This window comes from Acyrthosiphon pisum, chromosome X (genome assembly GCF_005508785.2).
Source record: "Acyrthosiphon pisum isolate AL4f chromosome X, pea_aphid_22Mar2018_4r6ur, whole genome shotgun sequence".
Taxonomy (NCBI): domain Eukaryota; kingdom Metazoa; phylum Arthropoda; class Insecta; order Hemiptera; family Aphididae; genus Acyrthosiphon; species Acyrthosiphon pisum.
This window is the reverse complement of record NC_042493.1, coordinates 55906945-55923191: the sequence shown is the minus strand read 5'-3', so window position 1 is coordinate 55923191 and position 16247 is coordinate 55906945. Positions and strand designations below refer to the sequence as shown.

At 28.5% G+C, this 16247-nt stretch overlaps 2 protein-coding genes across 3 annotated transcripts in view; one reads left to right on the top strand and one right to left on the bottom strand.

Annotated features, from left to right (window-relative positions):
• Nucleotides 1-318: 318 nt before the first annotated feature.
• Nucleotides 319-3230, top strand: LOC100569128. Its single transcript, XM_016807688.2, has 3 exons — nt 319-496; nt 1134-1361; nt 2427-3230. The coding sequence occupies exons 1-3, from the start codon at nt 359-361 to the stop codon at nt 2907-2909; spliced, it is 849 nt and encodes a 282-aa protein (XP_016663177.2). The 5' UTR covers nt 319-358; the 3' UTR covers nt 2910-3230.
• A 2444-nt stretch (nt 3231-5674) lies between these two features.
• The window catches only part of Bud13 (BUD13 homolog), a 12572-nt gene continuing 1999 nt past the window's right edge, over nt 5675-16247 (bottom strand). Inside the window, 7 exon segments of one of the 2 annotated variants that reach the window (NM_001162987.1) lie at nt 5675-6041; nt 6365-6561; nt 7151-7302; nt 7375-7654; nt 8449-8537; nt 8539-8543; nt 10818-11210. In NM_001162987.1, coding sequence (NP_001156459.1) covers nt 5869-6041; nt 6365-6561; nt 7151-7302; nt 7375-7654; nt 8449-8537; nt 8539-8543; nt 10818-10830 — 909 coding nt within the window. In that variant the 5' untranslated portion in view covers nt 10831-11210 and the 3' untranslated portion in view covers nt 5675-5868. 2 annotated transcript variants of the gene reach the window in all.

The following is a 16247-nucleotide window of genomic DNA, read 5'->3' as shown; positions in this document are numbered from 1 at the left end:
ATATTACGCGAATGATTCATATGTCCATCTAATATCTATAAGCATTAATGTGCATATTACACTATGTCACTATAGTCTATATTATAGACTCTATAACAATGAATATCTATAATTGATAAATAGGTAACTATAGAGCTTATATAGAACTGAACCTACTTTATAGTTGAATACATAATACTACAGTTGACTGTTGTACCTACACTTGTTTACGTATTCGAAACGCATCAAATATTAAATTTCCTGATAAATAATAAGTTAAGCTGTTAGGTACGCTAAGGATTAAGTACCTACGAGTATATTAGGTAGGTAAAGCTAGTTTTATTCGCTTATTACGGGTTTTATTTAAACATCATTATTAATGATTCATTATTATACTTTCTCCTTCTCTAGACACAAGCTGGAAATGCATTTAATATTTTTCAAAGGGTCGTGTCAAACAATTTACGAAGCTGAATCAACAAAAAATGGTTTTGTAACGTTGGCATATTTATTTAACGTAAGTAAATATACTGAAAATGACCCTACCGCCGCCTACCAGCTACCTTCTTATACTGCGATATATAGGTAATTATAATTTAAGTGGTGTTTCATATAGGTAATTTTCTTTAACTAGCGTATTGCTAGAACTACTGTATTTTTTCTGCTTGTACCAACCGCGCTGTTATTATTTTTTACCTAGTCATATGTACAAATAGGGGGGCTTTAGGGGATAAGCCCACCCAAAAATGTCCATAGCCACCCCTAAAATTTCCTACATTTATTGTTTTAAGCTTATTCAATATTATCAAAGTAAGGCTTTAGCCCCCCTCCCTCTCAAATCCCGCTATTTGCGACTAAGTGCCTAGTATCTACCTACCACTTAATACCTACATAATGGGAAATATCTAACATCTAAGTGAGTTTTAGCGAACATATGATACACGGGTCACTGAATAATACGCGCGAGTTATCAAAAAAATATTGTGTAAATTTAAAATTTATTAACTGTTAAGTAGGTAGTGGTATAGTCATTATACCAATATTACAATAATATAAATGTGTAATATAAATAACTAATAGCTAGTATTATCAATATGATATAATATATTATGTGATTTACAAATTACAATAGATAAGTATTTAATATTTCATAGGTCACAGAAAACCGACATTCCGGTATAGATCATATAACTAGATATTTGAGTTTTGTGCGAACATCAGGCCGACCAGCTCAAATACCTGTTTTTCCGTTAAGCATTTTGGTCCATGACCAACCAGGTGAGTATTTTACGTACTGGGGAAAAATAGATAAACCCGGATGCAAGTGTGGCGTAAGCCAATGGATAGTATTTACCAAACCGTGCGATGTTAATCGTGAACAGGTACTTACACGTCATCACCTAATACCTAGGTATACCAGGTTTATATAAGGAATATCCGAATATTACAGTTTTAGTAGATAGTTAGAATGTTAGATATTGGTGTAAATCTGATTGTGTCGTACGATAAATGCTCTTATTTTCTCTTTGTATAAAAATAACGAGATGACTTTTCAACATTTCGAATAATGCAACAACCAGATTTCATGTATTATATAATTAGTTGTAGGGTAGATAGCTTTCAGTAGATATTAAATTTACCGCTGTCAGCATCGGAACTCCACCACAACAGCTTGAGTCCGAGTCAGAAAAAAAAAATCTTCACTTAGAATCTAATAATCTATACCATATTGCAAAATATGTGGATGTGGATCTACTACCCGTAATCATTATATGCGTATCTCAATGTCGTAGGTATTACACTGCTATTACACTTAAAACAAAATTATTTTGATTTTTGAGGTATGAACAACGAGTACAACTTTGTTGTTGTCATTCATTGTTGTTATTACCTATCGGCTATCGTTCTACCGGCAGTCGGAAAACCACTCCAACTAAAAAGTTTGGAACACGTTTCGAACACAACAACTTTGCAGTTTCAATTTCGCCAGTGGCCCACACTAATTTTTAGTACGGAGTGTCAACATTTGTTACGACATACCAGCTATCATTAATTTGATTTCCAAAAAAACAATATGTTTTATCAATTTTGTTACACTATATTATTATAATAATATTTTTAAATTCTTAATAGTTATTACTTATTAGTAAGTTCATCTCATAATTAAATAATCTAACAGTCATCCATAACCTATTCTAATAAGGATCTCGGCCGATACCCCTTTAACCCTCAAATTAGTAATTCGAGTGCGCCACCGACATTCGCTATGCCTATAATATCTATAATCTACAAATAATAAAATGTATCTGTTAAAAACGTACCTATAAATAATTATAAATTATAATATTTAAATGAAAAAAAAAAAAATTAATGTAGCTATTTTGTACTTTCCATATGCGGCGTGCGTTTCGACGTATTTATGATAAAAAAAAAATCGTCACGCTCAGGTGGATGAGTTCTATTGCATACTGGACAAGTGCGGGAACGCGATCAAACGGAATTATCGGAAGGCCAACCCGGTGCCACCCGGCAACAAAACTCGTCCCTATCTCGTAATGTTAGACGTCCCCGGCAGCAGCTCGACCGGCCTCGACGTTGTACCGGCGGAGGTGGTAGTGGCAGCGACATCCAGATCACGTTCCAGCGAACTACGGAAGACTTCGAGTCGCCGCTCGGTGGCCGTCATCGCATCGGCAGAAGGCGGCAATTCCAGTCAGTCCCTGTGCGCCAAGCCCACCAGAACGCAACTGTTGCGGCGAACGTTTAACCTAAGCAAATTGTCCGTCCACAAGCACAGGCCACAAACTGCGAAGACGACTGTCATACGTAACAGCAGACAGTCCGAACGCGTGCGGACAGCCGATACCGAAACCAAGAACCATTTGCGGCCGACGTTATCGTTCAATGCGACCAGACCGTCGTGGAAGTAAATTGCACATAGGTAATAATATTATGTACGCCGTGCACCTATTACGTACAAAAGTTTACGACTAATTATTGTCATAACCTACCTGTTATGTTATGTACATTGACTGAAATAATAACGTTTATATTTTTTCAATATTATAGGACCTTGGTCTTGGCCTTTCTTACCTAACGTACATTAGTAGTTTTTTCTCATTAAAGTTGTGTGCCTGTTGGTCGTTACTTATAATTAGAGCCCGGAACTTGATGACCTAAAAATCTTAAAAAAATTCACACAAAAAAAGGTGGGCAAGTGGGTGTCGCTTTGCCGTACAGCAGGTTACAAGTGGGTCACTACACGGTGTTACATTTGAAATCAATGATATAATAATATCATTGTATAAGAAAAACGATTCTGAGCGAAAACGGTCAGTCAGCCTATGATTTTACTAAGCACAAACTACTGTGTAGTAGTACTAAGTATATTTGAAGATATCATTGTGAATAAAGTAATTTATATATTTACCTATTTAGTATTTACGTAGAACCTTGTTTTAAATTTTCAATCCTTAGATATAAAAATTAAAAGTCAACTGCTGTTGCAACAATATGTCAGGAGCCTTACATTAAATTTTAACGCTTTTTTACCCATTAAATACAATTTCATTTATATTTATAGAAAAAAAAAACTAAAAAAATTGAAAACTAATAATGTTTGTGAGTAGCTCAAAAAGAGTCAAATTATTTTCAAAATTGTATGGAGTAAAGAAAATGAAAATATAAACATTCAGTTAAATTTTCAATTACCTACAGTCATTCGTATTTTAATTACAACAAAATGAGGAAATTGTTACATGAGAAATCGAGTGAATATCAAATGTTGTAAAAATATGAATTTCAAATGTTCATAACAATTTCATTTGACTTTCTTGTAGACATTTTTTTTTTAAGGTAGACAAATTTATGAGGAATCTTGCATTAAATTTTCAAATCTTAGATTTAAAAAGAAAATTTTTCATGATTTTCTAACTCAGAATAATTTGGAAATTTTCGTCATTTTTACGTATTTTGTTAATATTTCAACTTTAAATGTTTATAAAAAAAAAATTGTGACTATGGATTTTTAATATTTTTCATCTGTCCTTCAAACAATGTATTAGGAGCCTTCTATTAAATTTTCAAGCTTTTGTGCCCAACAAATAAAATGTAAAAAACTAAAAAAAGCTAAAAAAATTGGGAACTGTCCATAAACACCTCAAAATAAAAATTGACCTATAATAAATTCCAAATTAATCATATCACAATATCCAATAAGTACTTATAACGTGTTATACATCAAAACAAACCGTGATACTATCATAGATATATAATAGTATACTTTAGAAGTTTCAAGTACCCACGAATAATATTATACTATCACAACAAAATAACTAAAATAGTTATTCTAGGTTTTTTAATATGTAATTTCGTCCAAATTTGAACTTAAAATTACTATAAAAATAAACTGTGCTTATGTATTTTTTAGATTTTTTGGTAACAGAATTAACTACTAACGTGGAAGCTTGTTTTAAAATTTTCAATCTTTAGATATAAAAGTTGAACATTTTATAAATGTTTAATACAAAATAATTATTCAATTTTAAATTTGATAAATTTTGTCAAAATTCGATCTTTAATGCTTATTAAAAGTTGGAAACTGAAAATGTTCTTAAACAGTTCAAAACAAATCAAAATATTTTGAACATTTTATCATGTATAGAAAAATAGAAATATAAGCAACCAGTGAAAATTTCATGTATCTTTCGTCATTTGTTTCAAAGTTTCACAAAAAACCAAAGTTGATTTTGTTAAAAATGCATCAAGTTCCGGGTCCTACCTATAATACATACTTATACTTATCAGATAAAATCAACCATTCTTACTGTTCTTAAGTTGTAAGTATGCATGTATTAGCATTTTAGCATCAATGGTATGATGTAACAACTTGTATGCATAGGTACTAGAGACCAGGGGTGCAAATTATTTTGTCCAAAATCACCTTTTTATTTTTTTCAAGTGTATCATTAAATTATGAAAAAAGTTATATAAAAACTGAGGTAAGTGCATATTATGAGCATACAGCTATTTTTCGGTCAATAACGATTATTCAATTTTCTCTGTAGATATTAATATATATGTTGTGATGTTATTTATTATTAAAAATAAAAATAATATATATTATGTATAGTAAAAATATTTTAATTTTTCGCGTGTCATGGATTTGCCATCTCTGTTATAGATTGTATACACACAATATGGCCTATGGGTGTTATTTGGAGGGGGGATACTTGAGCTAACCTATTATTATAGTATATCAGGCCTGTCATATGCGTCAATGCAATTTTATATGTTATATTATTAAATTAAAGGGCGTTGGAGCATTAACTATAATTTTAAGTATGTAATTTATTGTAATTTTTTTATTTGTGTCTATCGCCAATAGGTAAGTTATTCAAAGTTATTCAATACAATAAGTTGTAACAGATGTTAAAATTTTCATTACTATTCTTAACATTTTGTTTTCAAAAATAATAATCAATTATTTGCACAATTCAGAAGATTGAGATTCTGTATCTTAATATCTGTTTTCAATAATGTAAGTTTGTATATCTGTAAAACCACCGAATATGTTAATGAAATTAGTTTATAATATATCGAGATCACAGATAAAAGCAAATTAGCATTCAATCATTCTTTGTATAAGTTTGTCACACAATTGGAAATTTGTTTATCTGAAGAAAAATATAAGCTATTGTTCAGTATTTTTAAAGTATTTGGATGACAGCCACTTTATTTTGTTATTAATTTTCACACTTGATTGTTTTATAGAAATTTTACAAATATTTTTAATTTAATAAATTGAGACTTTTGTCTGATTACATGTTTTTACAACATAATTATAGGTGCCAATCATAAATAACAAGAATTAATGTTGATTATACAAATTCACATGTCAGAAATGCTCCATTTATATGCTTCATCTTCCACAGCTTTCTGAGAATTTAGCTGCAATAGCCATTTCTGTTCATAACCATTTGATCTGTCTACACCATCCCATGCAAATCCTGGACGTATGCCAAACCTATTTGGTGGACAAAACCCTCGAAATTCTCTTACTTCTAAAAAAAAAAAAAAAAAAATGTATTATGATTTATTATAACAATTAAATTAATTTTAACTGCCGACTGAGAGTAATATCATTTGATTTGTCTTTAAATATGCTCTAATGGGTAATTAAAATTTACAAACATTGATAGAGAAAATAAGCATTATTTGTAAGAAAATTACATTGTATAAGTATATACAATTCAATAATAATTAAAAGAAAAAATAATAATTATCTTAAATTGTTCATTCTATTATTAATTTAAATACCTAGGTTTTAGAACATTTAAGAATATTGACTTCACAGCAGTCCCATTTATTAAAATTAGTAATTTACCATGTCTCACACCATCAGGAGACTCTTCGCCTGATCCTTTATTTTTTGTGATATATTCAAGCATTGGATCTCCGTCTCTGATTTTAGACTTCAACAAATTCTCCAGGTCTTGATCATCTGCATATCTTGCTAATGGTTTTTGCATCTCATGTAAATCAGACTGGTATTGTTCCTGAGCATCCTTAACTTGTTTTACACTATAATTATAAATTATGTATAAAATATTCCTTAGTGTCTTACCCAGTATCCATAAGTCAGTTAGATCACTAAGAAATTAAATCCTGATAATCTCCAACTGATATATTTACTGATATTTTTTTTTTAAAAAGTTTTTAGTTCAATACTATTGTAGCTCAACAATTAAAATAAAATTAAGGTTAAATATTGTTCAGAAATTAAATATAGCTGTTAGGCTGTATATGCATATATAACTGAGCGGGGGGAGGGGGGGAAAGTAATACAGATGATATTATGATTATGATAATATTAATTGTAACAAGACACATAAATAAGATAGATATTGACATATTGTATAGTTTATGATAATAATTATGGGGACTTCACTGTGATTATATTTATAAGGACTGTGAGGAGAGAGAGTAGAGGGTTTAATAGAGTTAATTTTTCAATCAGGAAACTGTATATTGGATCAGAAATATTGTTTTTTGGCTACCTGCTGTTAAGTTAGCGTACGATGGACCCGCATATTATATTTAATATTTTTAATATGTTTAATAAGTATGGTTTCATCAATAACTATAAATATTGTACAAATTAATTAGTTACCCTTTTCCCCATATAGCATATTTTGCTTTATGTTCTTTTAATATTTCTTCTTTCTTTTTTTCTTCTTCTCTTTCTCTTTTAAGATCTCGTTTCTTACCAGTTTTTCTATCACGTCTAATAGGTATACCATTTTCTATTGACTCTTCGTTTTTCTAAAAATGTAGTATAATATTATGTTATATTTTACATATGTTTGTTTTGTGATTCAGCTTATACTTAAATACCTCTTTTATAAGTTCATTTAAAGTAGATTTATTCATTTGTTGCACATAATTGTTGACTTGATCAACGTCAATTTTAGTAGAATCTTCTTCAATGTCACTATCACCACCTATTCGTTTCCACCGATTTTTATTTTTGTACATGTCCAATGTTTTAATATCTTTAGGCCTCTCATCAATAACACCTACTATTTGAGGTGCAAATTCATCAACTGGATCAAATCCAATTTTATTTTCATTTTCGTTTTCCACACAATCAATATTGTCATCAATAATTTGTACTCTACAACAGAAATGTCAAAAAAATAACTGTTTTTGTTTATAATATTATATTATAGCAATTAAGTATGGTTCTTTAAGTAATTGAGTATTGTGTTAAATTCTATTATGTTGTTATGTTTTCTTTTCAATTTTAATTAGATGACCTATAAGTAAAAATTAAAAAAAATATATTTTGTTGCTTTTTTAACACGTTGACTGCCAGTGACTGCCGACAGTCATAATATGACTATAATTACTATAATTACTATAATTCTCAAATTTTGTGACCGTCGTGTTGTGACTACCATGCCACATAACTGCCGGGGGTGTAAATTAATATGGTTTTATATAATTAACTTTTCCATGACGCTACAATAATGCACTAAAAAAGCATTTTATGTAAAAAACATATATTTTTTATTTTGTTTATATTTTTAAATGTTTTTTCAAATACAATTTATAGTCTATATAAATTTGGAATGACACTAAAAAATATGCTTGATGTACCTATAATACATATCGAATGACCACTGGCAGTCATATGGCAGTATGCTTGTTAAAATGATGAGTGCATATTTGATGATTTGTAATGCTTATTTCATAAGCATGTTATATAACTATGTTTTGTGCATTATTATATTCAAATTTAAGCTATTTTAAGTTGATTTAAACATGCAATCCTTAATGACAAACAAATTTAAACTAAGTTACTACTATGTTATGCAAAATTTAACACATATACAACCTGATATTTATATATTTACTAAATCATACATAAAAATGACTCATAGCCTTGGTCAGACTAAAAAAAAATACCTTTTTTGAATTTTAGTTTTGTCTTTTTTCTTCTTTCCACCAGAAAGATATCTTTTTAGATAATCTTTCTGGGATATAACTTTTTTTTTTGGTCTCTGAAAATATAAAGTATATGATTTTAATATATAAAATATAATTTAAATTATGCTAGCTGTTTACATTTATTATTGAGTCTTTGTAGGCTTTGGTGGTACCTTTGAGTATTTGTATACCAAGTGATACATTTTATTCTCTCTTAAGAGGATGTCATACCTGCATGTGTTGTCTCCGTCTTCCAAAAGTACAACATAGCAAAATCTGTTTGGCGCGGTACAACTTTTATCATTCTGTGTTTGTAGTAGTGGCTCCAAAATTTCTGAACATATAGGACGGAAAATTATCTATGCAACAGCGTACCCATATTTTAGATAACATATATACAATAAAAGTTATTTGCTCTTAAACATTTGGTTTTTTCATTTGCTTATAAAAAATGATTGGATAGGGCTATTGAAAAAATAGCACGCTGTTGCACAGATAATGTTCTTCTTTAGGTGTTGTGAAAATTTGGTAGTTCTACAACAAATATAGCGAAAAAAGTTGTCCCGCGCAAAACAGTTTTTGCTATGTTGTACATTTATAAGACGGAGACTACCCATTGCGGGTGTGACGTCCTCTTAATATTTAATGTAAATTATAATTATAATAATAATATGTAAAACCAAAATATACATTTTGGACCTCCTTGACTCTTCCCCCGTGAAAATGTTTTGTTGGCAATATATTATATATTATTATTATTATTTACTATCATAAATTTTAAATGAATAATCACTAAAAACTTTAAAGTATACTTATAGATCTTGGTATAAGATTAATGGGTATACTATACAAAATCTACGCAAAATACACTTGAATTATAAATATTAAAAAAAACAAGAAAAACTAAAATAAGTTACCTTTCGTGAAGAAAGATTAGACCAACAGTCAATTACTAGATGTATAATATGAAGAAAAATATGAATTGATTTTTATATCTAAAAACAATATTTTTATATATAGGATGTAACAGACATGAAAAAAAAAAATGAATAGGTACTAGTTAAACATATTATGACAAAAATTATGAAAATTATATGAATAATATGTAATTTAAGAAATATATTTGTCAGGAAATTCCCAAAAAGAACATTTTGAAAAAGTTATTACATTTAAAATTAATTAAAAACAATATTGATATTTAATAAATTGTAAAATATAACAACTCGACTAAATAAACGTTTTTGTTATCAAAGTTTGTCTGAGAATTAGATTTACAAATTGGTTATTTTAAACATTTCCAATTTTTCTATTTTCAGTATGAAAAATAAAAAATTGTACACTTTACTTGTTGTACAAGCGTCTAAACATTATATATGTATAGGTATAATATAAAAAAATGTTTGAATATAGTTTAGAATAAAAGTTATTTTATGTGTCAGGCCTTTCTGTTACACCTATATAACTTGTATTATTGTACAAGGACGGATCTCGCAATTGTTTTAGTGATTTTGTCAAGCATTTTGTATGTCATGTATAATTAATAATAAATTGTAACTGATATTTTTTAGGTCTTTTGTTAGTACTTGATTTCCTTTTAGTTCATTATTGGAGACGCTATATCTATTTTACTTTAAGGTTCTCTTAATTCCAAATATAATCAAATGTCAAAATTGAAAATAGTTTGTAGGTGTTAACTATATTAAAAATGCAATAGTCCGATATAAATATTGAATGCAAAAGCCTAATTTTAATTTATCATAACCATATTTTCCAATATTGTAGGATGTGAAGTTTGCTCTTTATAAATTTAAAAACAGTTGTTGACTGTTTGAATATACATATTTTATATTACCGTAACTCAAGTAAAATAACTTATGTACATAGTACACGCAATATAAAATATTGTTAAGGCAAAGTTAAAGAATTAATTTAATTCTATATCTAAAATCTGCTTTATATGTATTTATTTATTAATCTTTATACTTTAGAGGAATTAGAGCACTATTTCTTTACATTGATCTTTTTACAATTTATCAATTTTATGGGAGTTATGAGTATGTAAAATGTAATCATTTAAAAATGCTCATATCATGCTTTAAAACTAAAATATTGTAAAAAAATAATTATAAGGACACAGTTAATGTTCATAGCTGTAAGTTTTATAATAGGTAAATACTAAAACTAACAACATAGGGTTGGTACCGATGTTGGTCAGTGAGAGAAAACAAATAGTGCGCTGACATATTCTTAAGTAGAAAAAAATACAATACTTCACTATGTCTGTACCAAAGTGAACAAAAATGTTTGATTTAAAAAAAAAATAACCATTTAATGTTTTAGGTACTCACCTTTTTCTGACATGTTTTCTGCTAGTTGATTTCACTAAACTATCAAATTTGTATCTATAACACGTTTTGTACACAAACAATATTTAATTCATGATAAATTTAACTTATCATAATTTAATTAGTGTAGTGGATGAAAATCCATTAAAACATTTTTATTGCAATGTTATAAATTTATAGTTATAAACAACTTGAAGACTAGTAAGTAGTAGAGTTCTGTCACATCTAACTTTTAGTCATAAGGCACTTTAAAGTTATAGTAATAACACTTTTATTTTATAAGTCAATGTTTTTGGTATTATTGTATACCTATTTCGTAGTAAACAAAATCACGAATGCGTCAACTGCCAGTAGCCAGTTGCCAATACAGAATGCAGAATTGCGGAATAATAACACGAATCCTATAATCAGTGCTATCACCATAGATAATACATATTGTATTATATCTTTAATCGTGATATATTGCTATCATGAACGCGGCGGTCAGTGATAAGTGATAACCACTTGTATAGCCACCACGATTTAAGCTGATATCGCTACGGTCATTATTTAACGGGCAACATTTAAATAGGCAATTTCTAATCTTGTCATAGCCGTCCGAGATCTGTGTGTAAAATATTGTATGAGTGAATTAAATGCCTCTCGTACGCGCATGCACATGTCGATAACTGTATAACTTTATACATTTCACTGCACGAATTTTACAAAAACATACATTTGTTTTGACAAAATTAAAGTCAGTTAACGTTGTCGGATTTTGATTCTGAAAAAATATTTGAATTCAGCAAAAAAATGTCTGTAGATCGTGCGAAACATTTTCCGTTTTTAATATTAATTTTAATTTTAATTATGATTCGAAAAAGTTCATATTTTCAAGTTTTCAATTACAGTTCACAATAATATTAAAATTAATTTTTACAGAGTGCTTCGTAGGATCTATAGAAAATTTTCCGGTGAGTTCAAATTTTAGTTCAGAATCAAAATTAACAAACGTTAACTAACTTTAATTTTGTCAATATCGATAATCGACCAATACAAAGATCTCGGGTGGCGACGACGAGATTAGAAATTGCCTAAATGTTTCTCCTTAAATCAATACCATAGCGAGGCCCCTTAATTTTTATTTTTTATTTTATTTGTTAAAAGTTTAAATAGAAAATCGATATATAAGCTAAATTGAATAAGTATTTGAAAATTATTATCATTTTAATTTTAAATACAGACTTTTTCAAAAGTATTTAAATTACGTACTTAAATACTCAAGTAGGTACCTACTATACAAGATTTATATATTATATGACAGCATAATATTGTTATAAACCTATATTATTGCTATCGGCTATTATTGTTAGTCATTATTATTAAACAGATAACGTTAATATTAGTTAGAACTTAGAGTCTTAGAGATATGAGTATATGCTAAAGACACATCTTAAAATGGTAATTATTAGCCAGGCTAAGACTCATACAAAAACTCGAGCTGATATTTGGTTTAGACCATTTTTGTAGTTATCTTTGAATCGCAGTTTATGCAAACAATATTTTACATTTGAAACTCGTTTTGTTTATTTTATTTTTAATGATATTTTATTGTTAAATTATAAAATGAGTAACGTAACATATACTAATTAATTACTAAAAACAAAATTCATCATAGGTATTAAATACTTTGAACCGCCGCCCCTTTATAAGACTCAAAATTTGACATCCGGGACAATGTCCCCTCTAGTCCCCTCCCTCCAACATCTTAAATACGCTACTGAATACACTATTACACTAATGATCACCTACCACACATCGCAGACTAAGATTTAAGATATACAGTAGATTTTTACAAAGCGGAACGACGAAATCTCAAATTTTTCGGAATCTCGTACTCATTTGAAATTCCCCTGATACAATAACTGTTATAATAAAATTCAATATATCTTGAACTTTTTCCTGTTCCTCTTTTGTTTATACATTATATATCGAGAGTTTACTGTATATAATATATTATATCTTAGACTCTTAGTCCGTGATACACACACACACGGCTAGCAAGCATTTATACTTATAGAATTGCCTATCTCCACGCCTTAATCTATAATGAAATATAATATTATTATAATACATATATTTTATTTGTTGATAAATTCATTGGTAGGTAGTATGTGATAATGGTCACACCATAAAAAATTAGTACCTTTTCAACCGATAAAATGGACGTCACCTATATACTACTGTCACATGTTGAATATTGAACAGGTATTAAAAATAAATAAAATAACTCAGTTTTCACTTGTTAAAACTATACAGTAGGGCTCTGAAAACGTATTGATGCCAAAGCCCAACAATTAAAAATTAATTTGTATATACCTTATATTTTATATTAAACAAATATGTATAGGTCATATCAAATTTAGTTTATTTAAGTTCATTATAATTGTTAGGTATATTAATTTACCACAGTATCAACAAACAAACAAAATAATGTTTAAATCCACCGATTCCAATCCATTATCCATACTATATAATGCTATCTTAGTTTGTAGTTTATATACCTACATAATGTTTATTTTCAAGTAGGTACCTAAATTATTATAAATTGTAATCACGGGCCACATCAAATTGCAACGAGCACCGTGGGTTGCCAACCCCAGTATATTTAACTGTTTTATGGGTAAAATGCAATCTTTTAAATATTTAAAATCTAATAAAATATTTTTTTAAACTTTTGATGAGGTACCTACTACAGTACTACAGGTATAATAATTTATTTGTTAGATATTTATATAGATCTTTTCTAGCTCTAAACATCGTGTACTAGATTTTAGAGCAATATAAGTTATAATACCTTTAACCTAACTTTGTTCTTAATCGTTTTTCGTCAAATTTTGTATTTGATGATAATATTTTCGGTACAACTATCAGCACCAATATCATTTATTTATTTATATACAATATACTGTTGAATATATGCAATTGTATATTGTCCTAGTGTACTATTGATTTTTACGAACTACAAGGTCGTAATTTACTTTACGATCACATTGCAATATCATAGCACCCGTGAAATTTAATGAAATTCAATCCAATATACAATACTTCTTATCACAGATCGTACATTCGTACCTACCTATAATAGACAATTAGCGACAATTGTTATAAACAGGACAATAATATACTATGTAATGTGTAATAATATTACCTAACCACTAATAAATATATTGTTTATAGGATTCGGGACTGCTTGCAAGTTATAAATTTGTCTTATGAAATGGCGAAATTAAATACAAAGTTTGAAACGGGGTTACTATCAGACAGTGGCGTAGCCAGGATTATGAAATGGAGGGTGTTTAAAGTATAGACTAAAACAAAGTTTTTACAGTTTTCGTATATAAATAAATTTAGAGTTCAGAACTTGACTTGTTGCACTAAAAATTATCGAAATATGCAGTCAAAATTCTCAAAATATGCTTAAATACCTGTATGTACTATGTAGCAACATTTTTATATTATTTTTGAAAAATCATAAAACATATTGCAATTCAGGTAGTAAAAAACTAAAAAATAAGTAGGTATATAAACCTGGTAAATAAATAAATAACAACTTAATTTTTAAAAATACTGGCATACAATACTAGGTTAATAAATAAGTAATAACGAATAACGTGATATGCGAACACCGTGATAAACGAACACGTACCAGCTATATCTACTTATTTTGATTTCTTCGTACAATCTACGATTATAGTTTAAATATAGTTTTGTCACAAAGATACTTATAAGATCTGACATATGCGAATATAGGGCCAACTGTAGCCAAGCTCCACCAACACCTTTAACAGCCCTCCGCCCCTCCCAAACATTTACTTATTTTTTTTAAGCTTATTCAATTTTATAATAGTATGGTATTAGGCCTTCCCAAATCTCAAAGTTATCGCCTATTGTACCTAACCAAACATAATATTTCTTAAGATATTTTTCAATGTTATCCAAATATAATTTTTCCCGAAAATGGTAAGTACATTTAAGTTAAAAAATACACAAGTATGCAAATTCAAACTTTGTATTTAATTTCGCCATTTCATAAGACAAATTTATAACTTGCAAGCAGTCCCGAATCCTATAAACAATATATTTATTAGGAGGGAAAATGTCAATGGGAGGTGTTTAAACACCCAAAACTCCCCCCTGGCTACGCCACTGCTATCAGACACTATCATCAATCATAACAGAGATGACATTTTGGAAACACACCGCAGAAAAATTGAGGTCACAAAATTGTACCTACCTACGCACTACAGGATTCGTACACATGCGATGTAACTGCAGCATTCTGACGCCTCTGTTAGTAGCACGAACTTAAAATAATGTGTATCGTCACATTCGTGTATTAATAATTATAAAATCTAATGTTAAAAAGTATTATAACATTAATCAGTATAATGGTTTAAATCATTATGTATATAATTTTTGTATGTCAAAAAGTAGACATTTTAAAGAATAGGTGTGATAGGTATAGGAAAAAAACAATTTTTAAACACTGATAGCGTTGCGTCGCACTGCAACAAAATATGGTCGATAGCTTAGAATAAGAATAATATGTTTCTGTTATAGTGTTTGCACTGCCATAACAAAATATTTGCACAGGTCAGTTAGATAATGGAAAAGAAAGTGGTAGGTGTGTAGGCAATTATATTATAGCATTGTTCATAATAAAAATAATCAATATTAATGTAATTTTTCATCTATTTTTTGATACATTTTTGGTATAATTTAGATATAAAAAAAAAGTGGGTGAATAGATGTCGTTCTGCTGTATAGTAAGTTACAATAGTGGGTCAATGTATAATGGATTGTATTAAACTTGAATTCAATGATATAATATCATTGTATACGAAAAACGATTCTGAGCCGAGACGATTTGTCAGTCTGGATATATTTTATAATGTTAAAATTTAATATATCCTGTAAGTTGAATTAATATTATAATATTATTTTTTATTCGTTTCTATGGTAATAAACAAAACGTTAGAAATTAAAATCTCATTTTTAGTGGTTTTTCGTAATTTGTCGGTGGTTTTTCCCGTGGAATTAAATAACTATTGAGAAAATCGAAAAATGACCTCCCTAAAGTACCATCTTGATCCAATTTGCCAAAACACAATGTACTATATGTTGAAATCGAAGTACTCCTACCGGTAGAAATTTTGTATACATTATATAATATATATATCAGGTGATTTTTTTATCATTGAACACTCATTATTTCAAAAAATGTAAACTTTTTTGAAAATATTTTTTTACATAGTTTCAAGTCACTTGTAAAACAATATTTTTCTTAAAAAATTATATTTTTTATCCTTATAATTTTTTAAGTTTTTTACTTTTTTGAATGACAATTTAATTTTATATTCCAAAGCAGAATATTTTTCTTAGTATTTGATA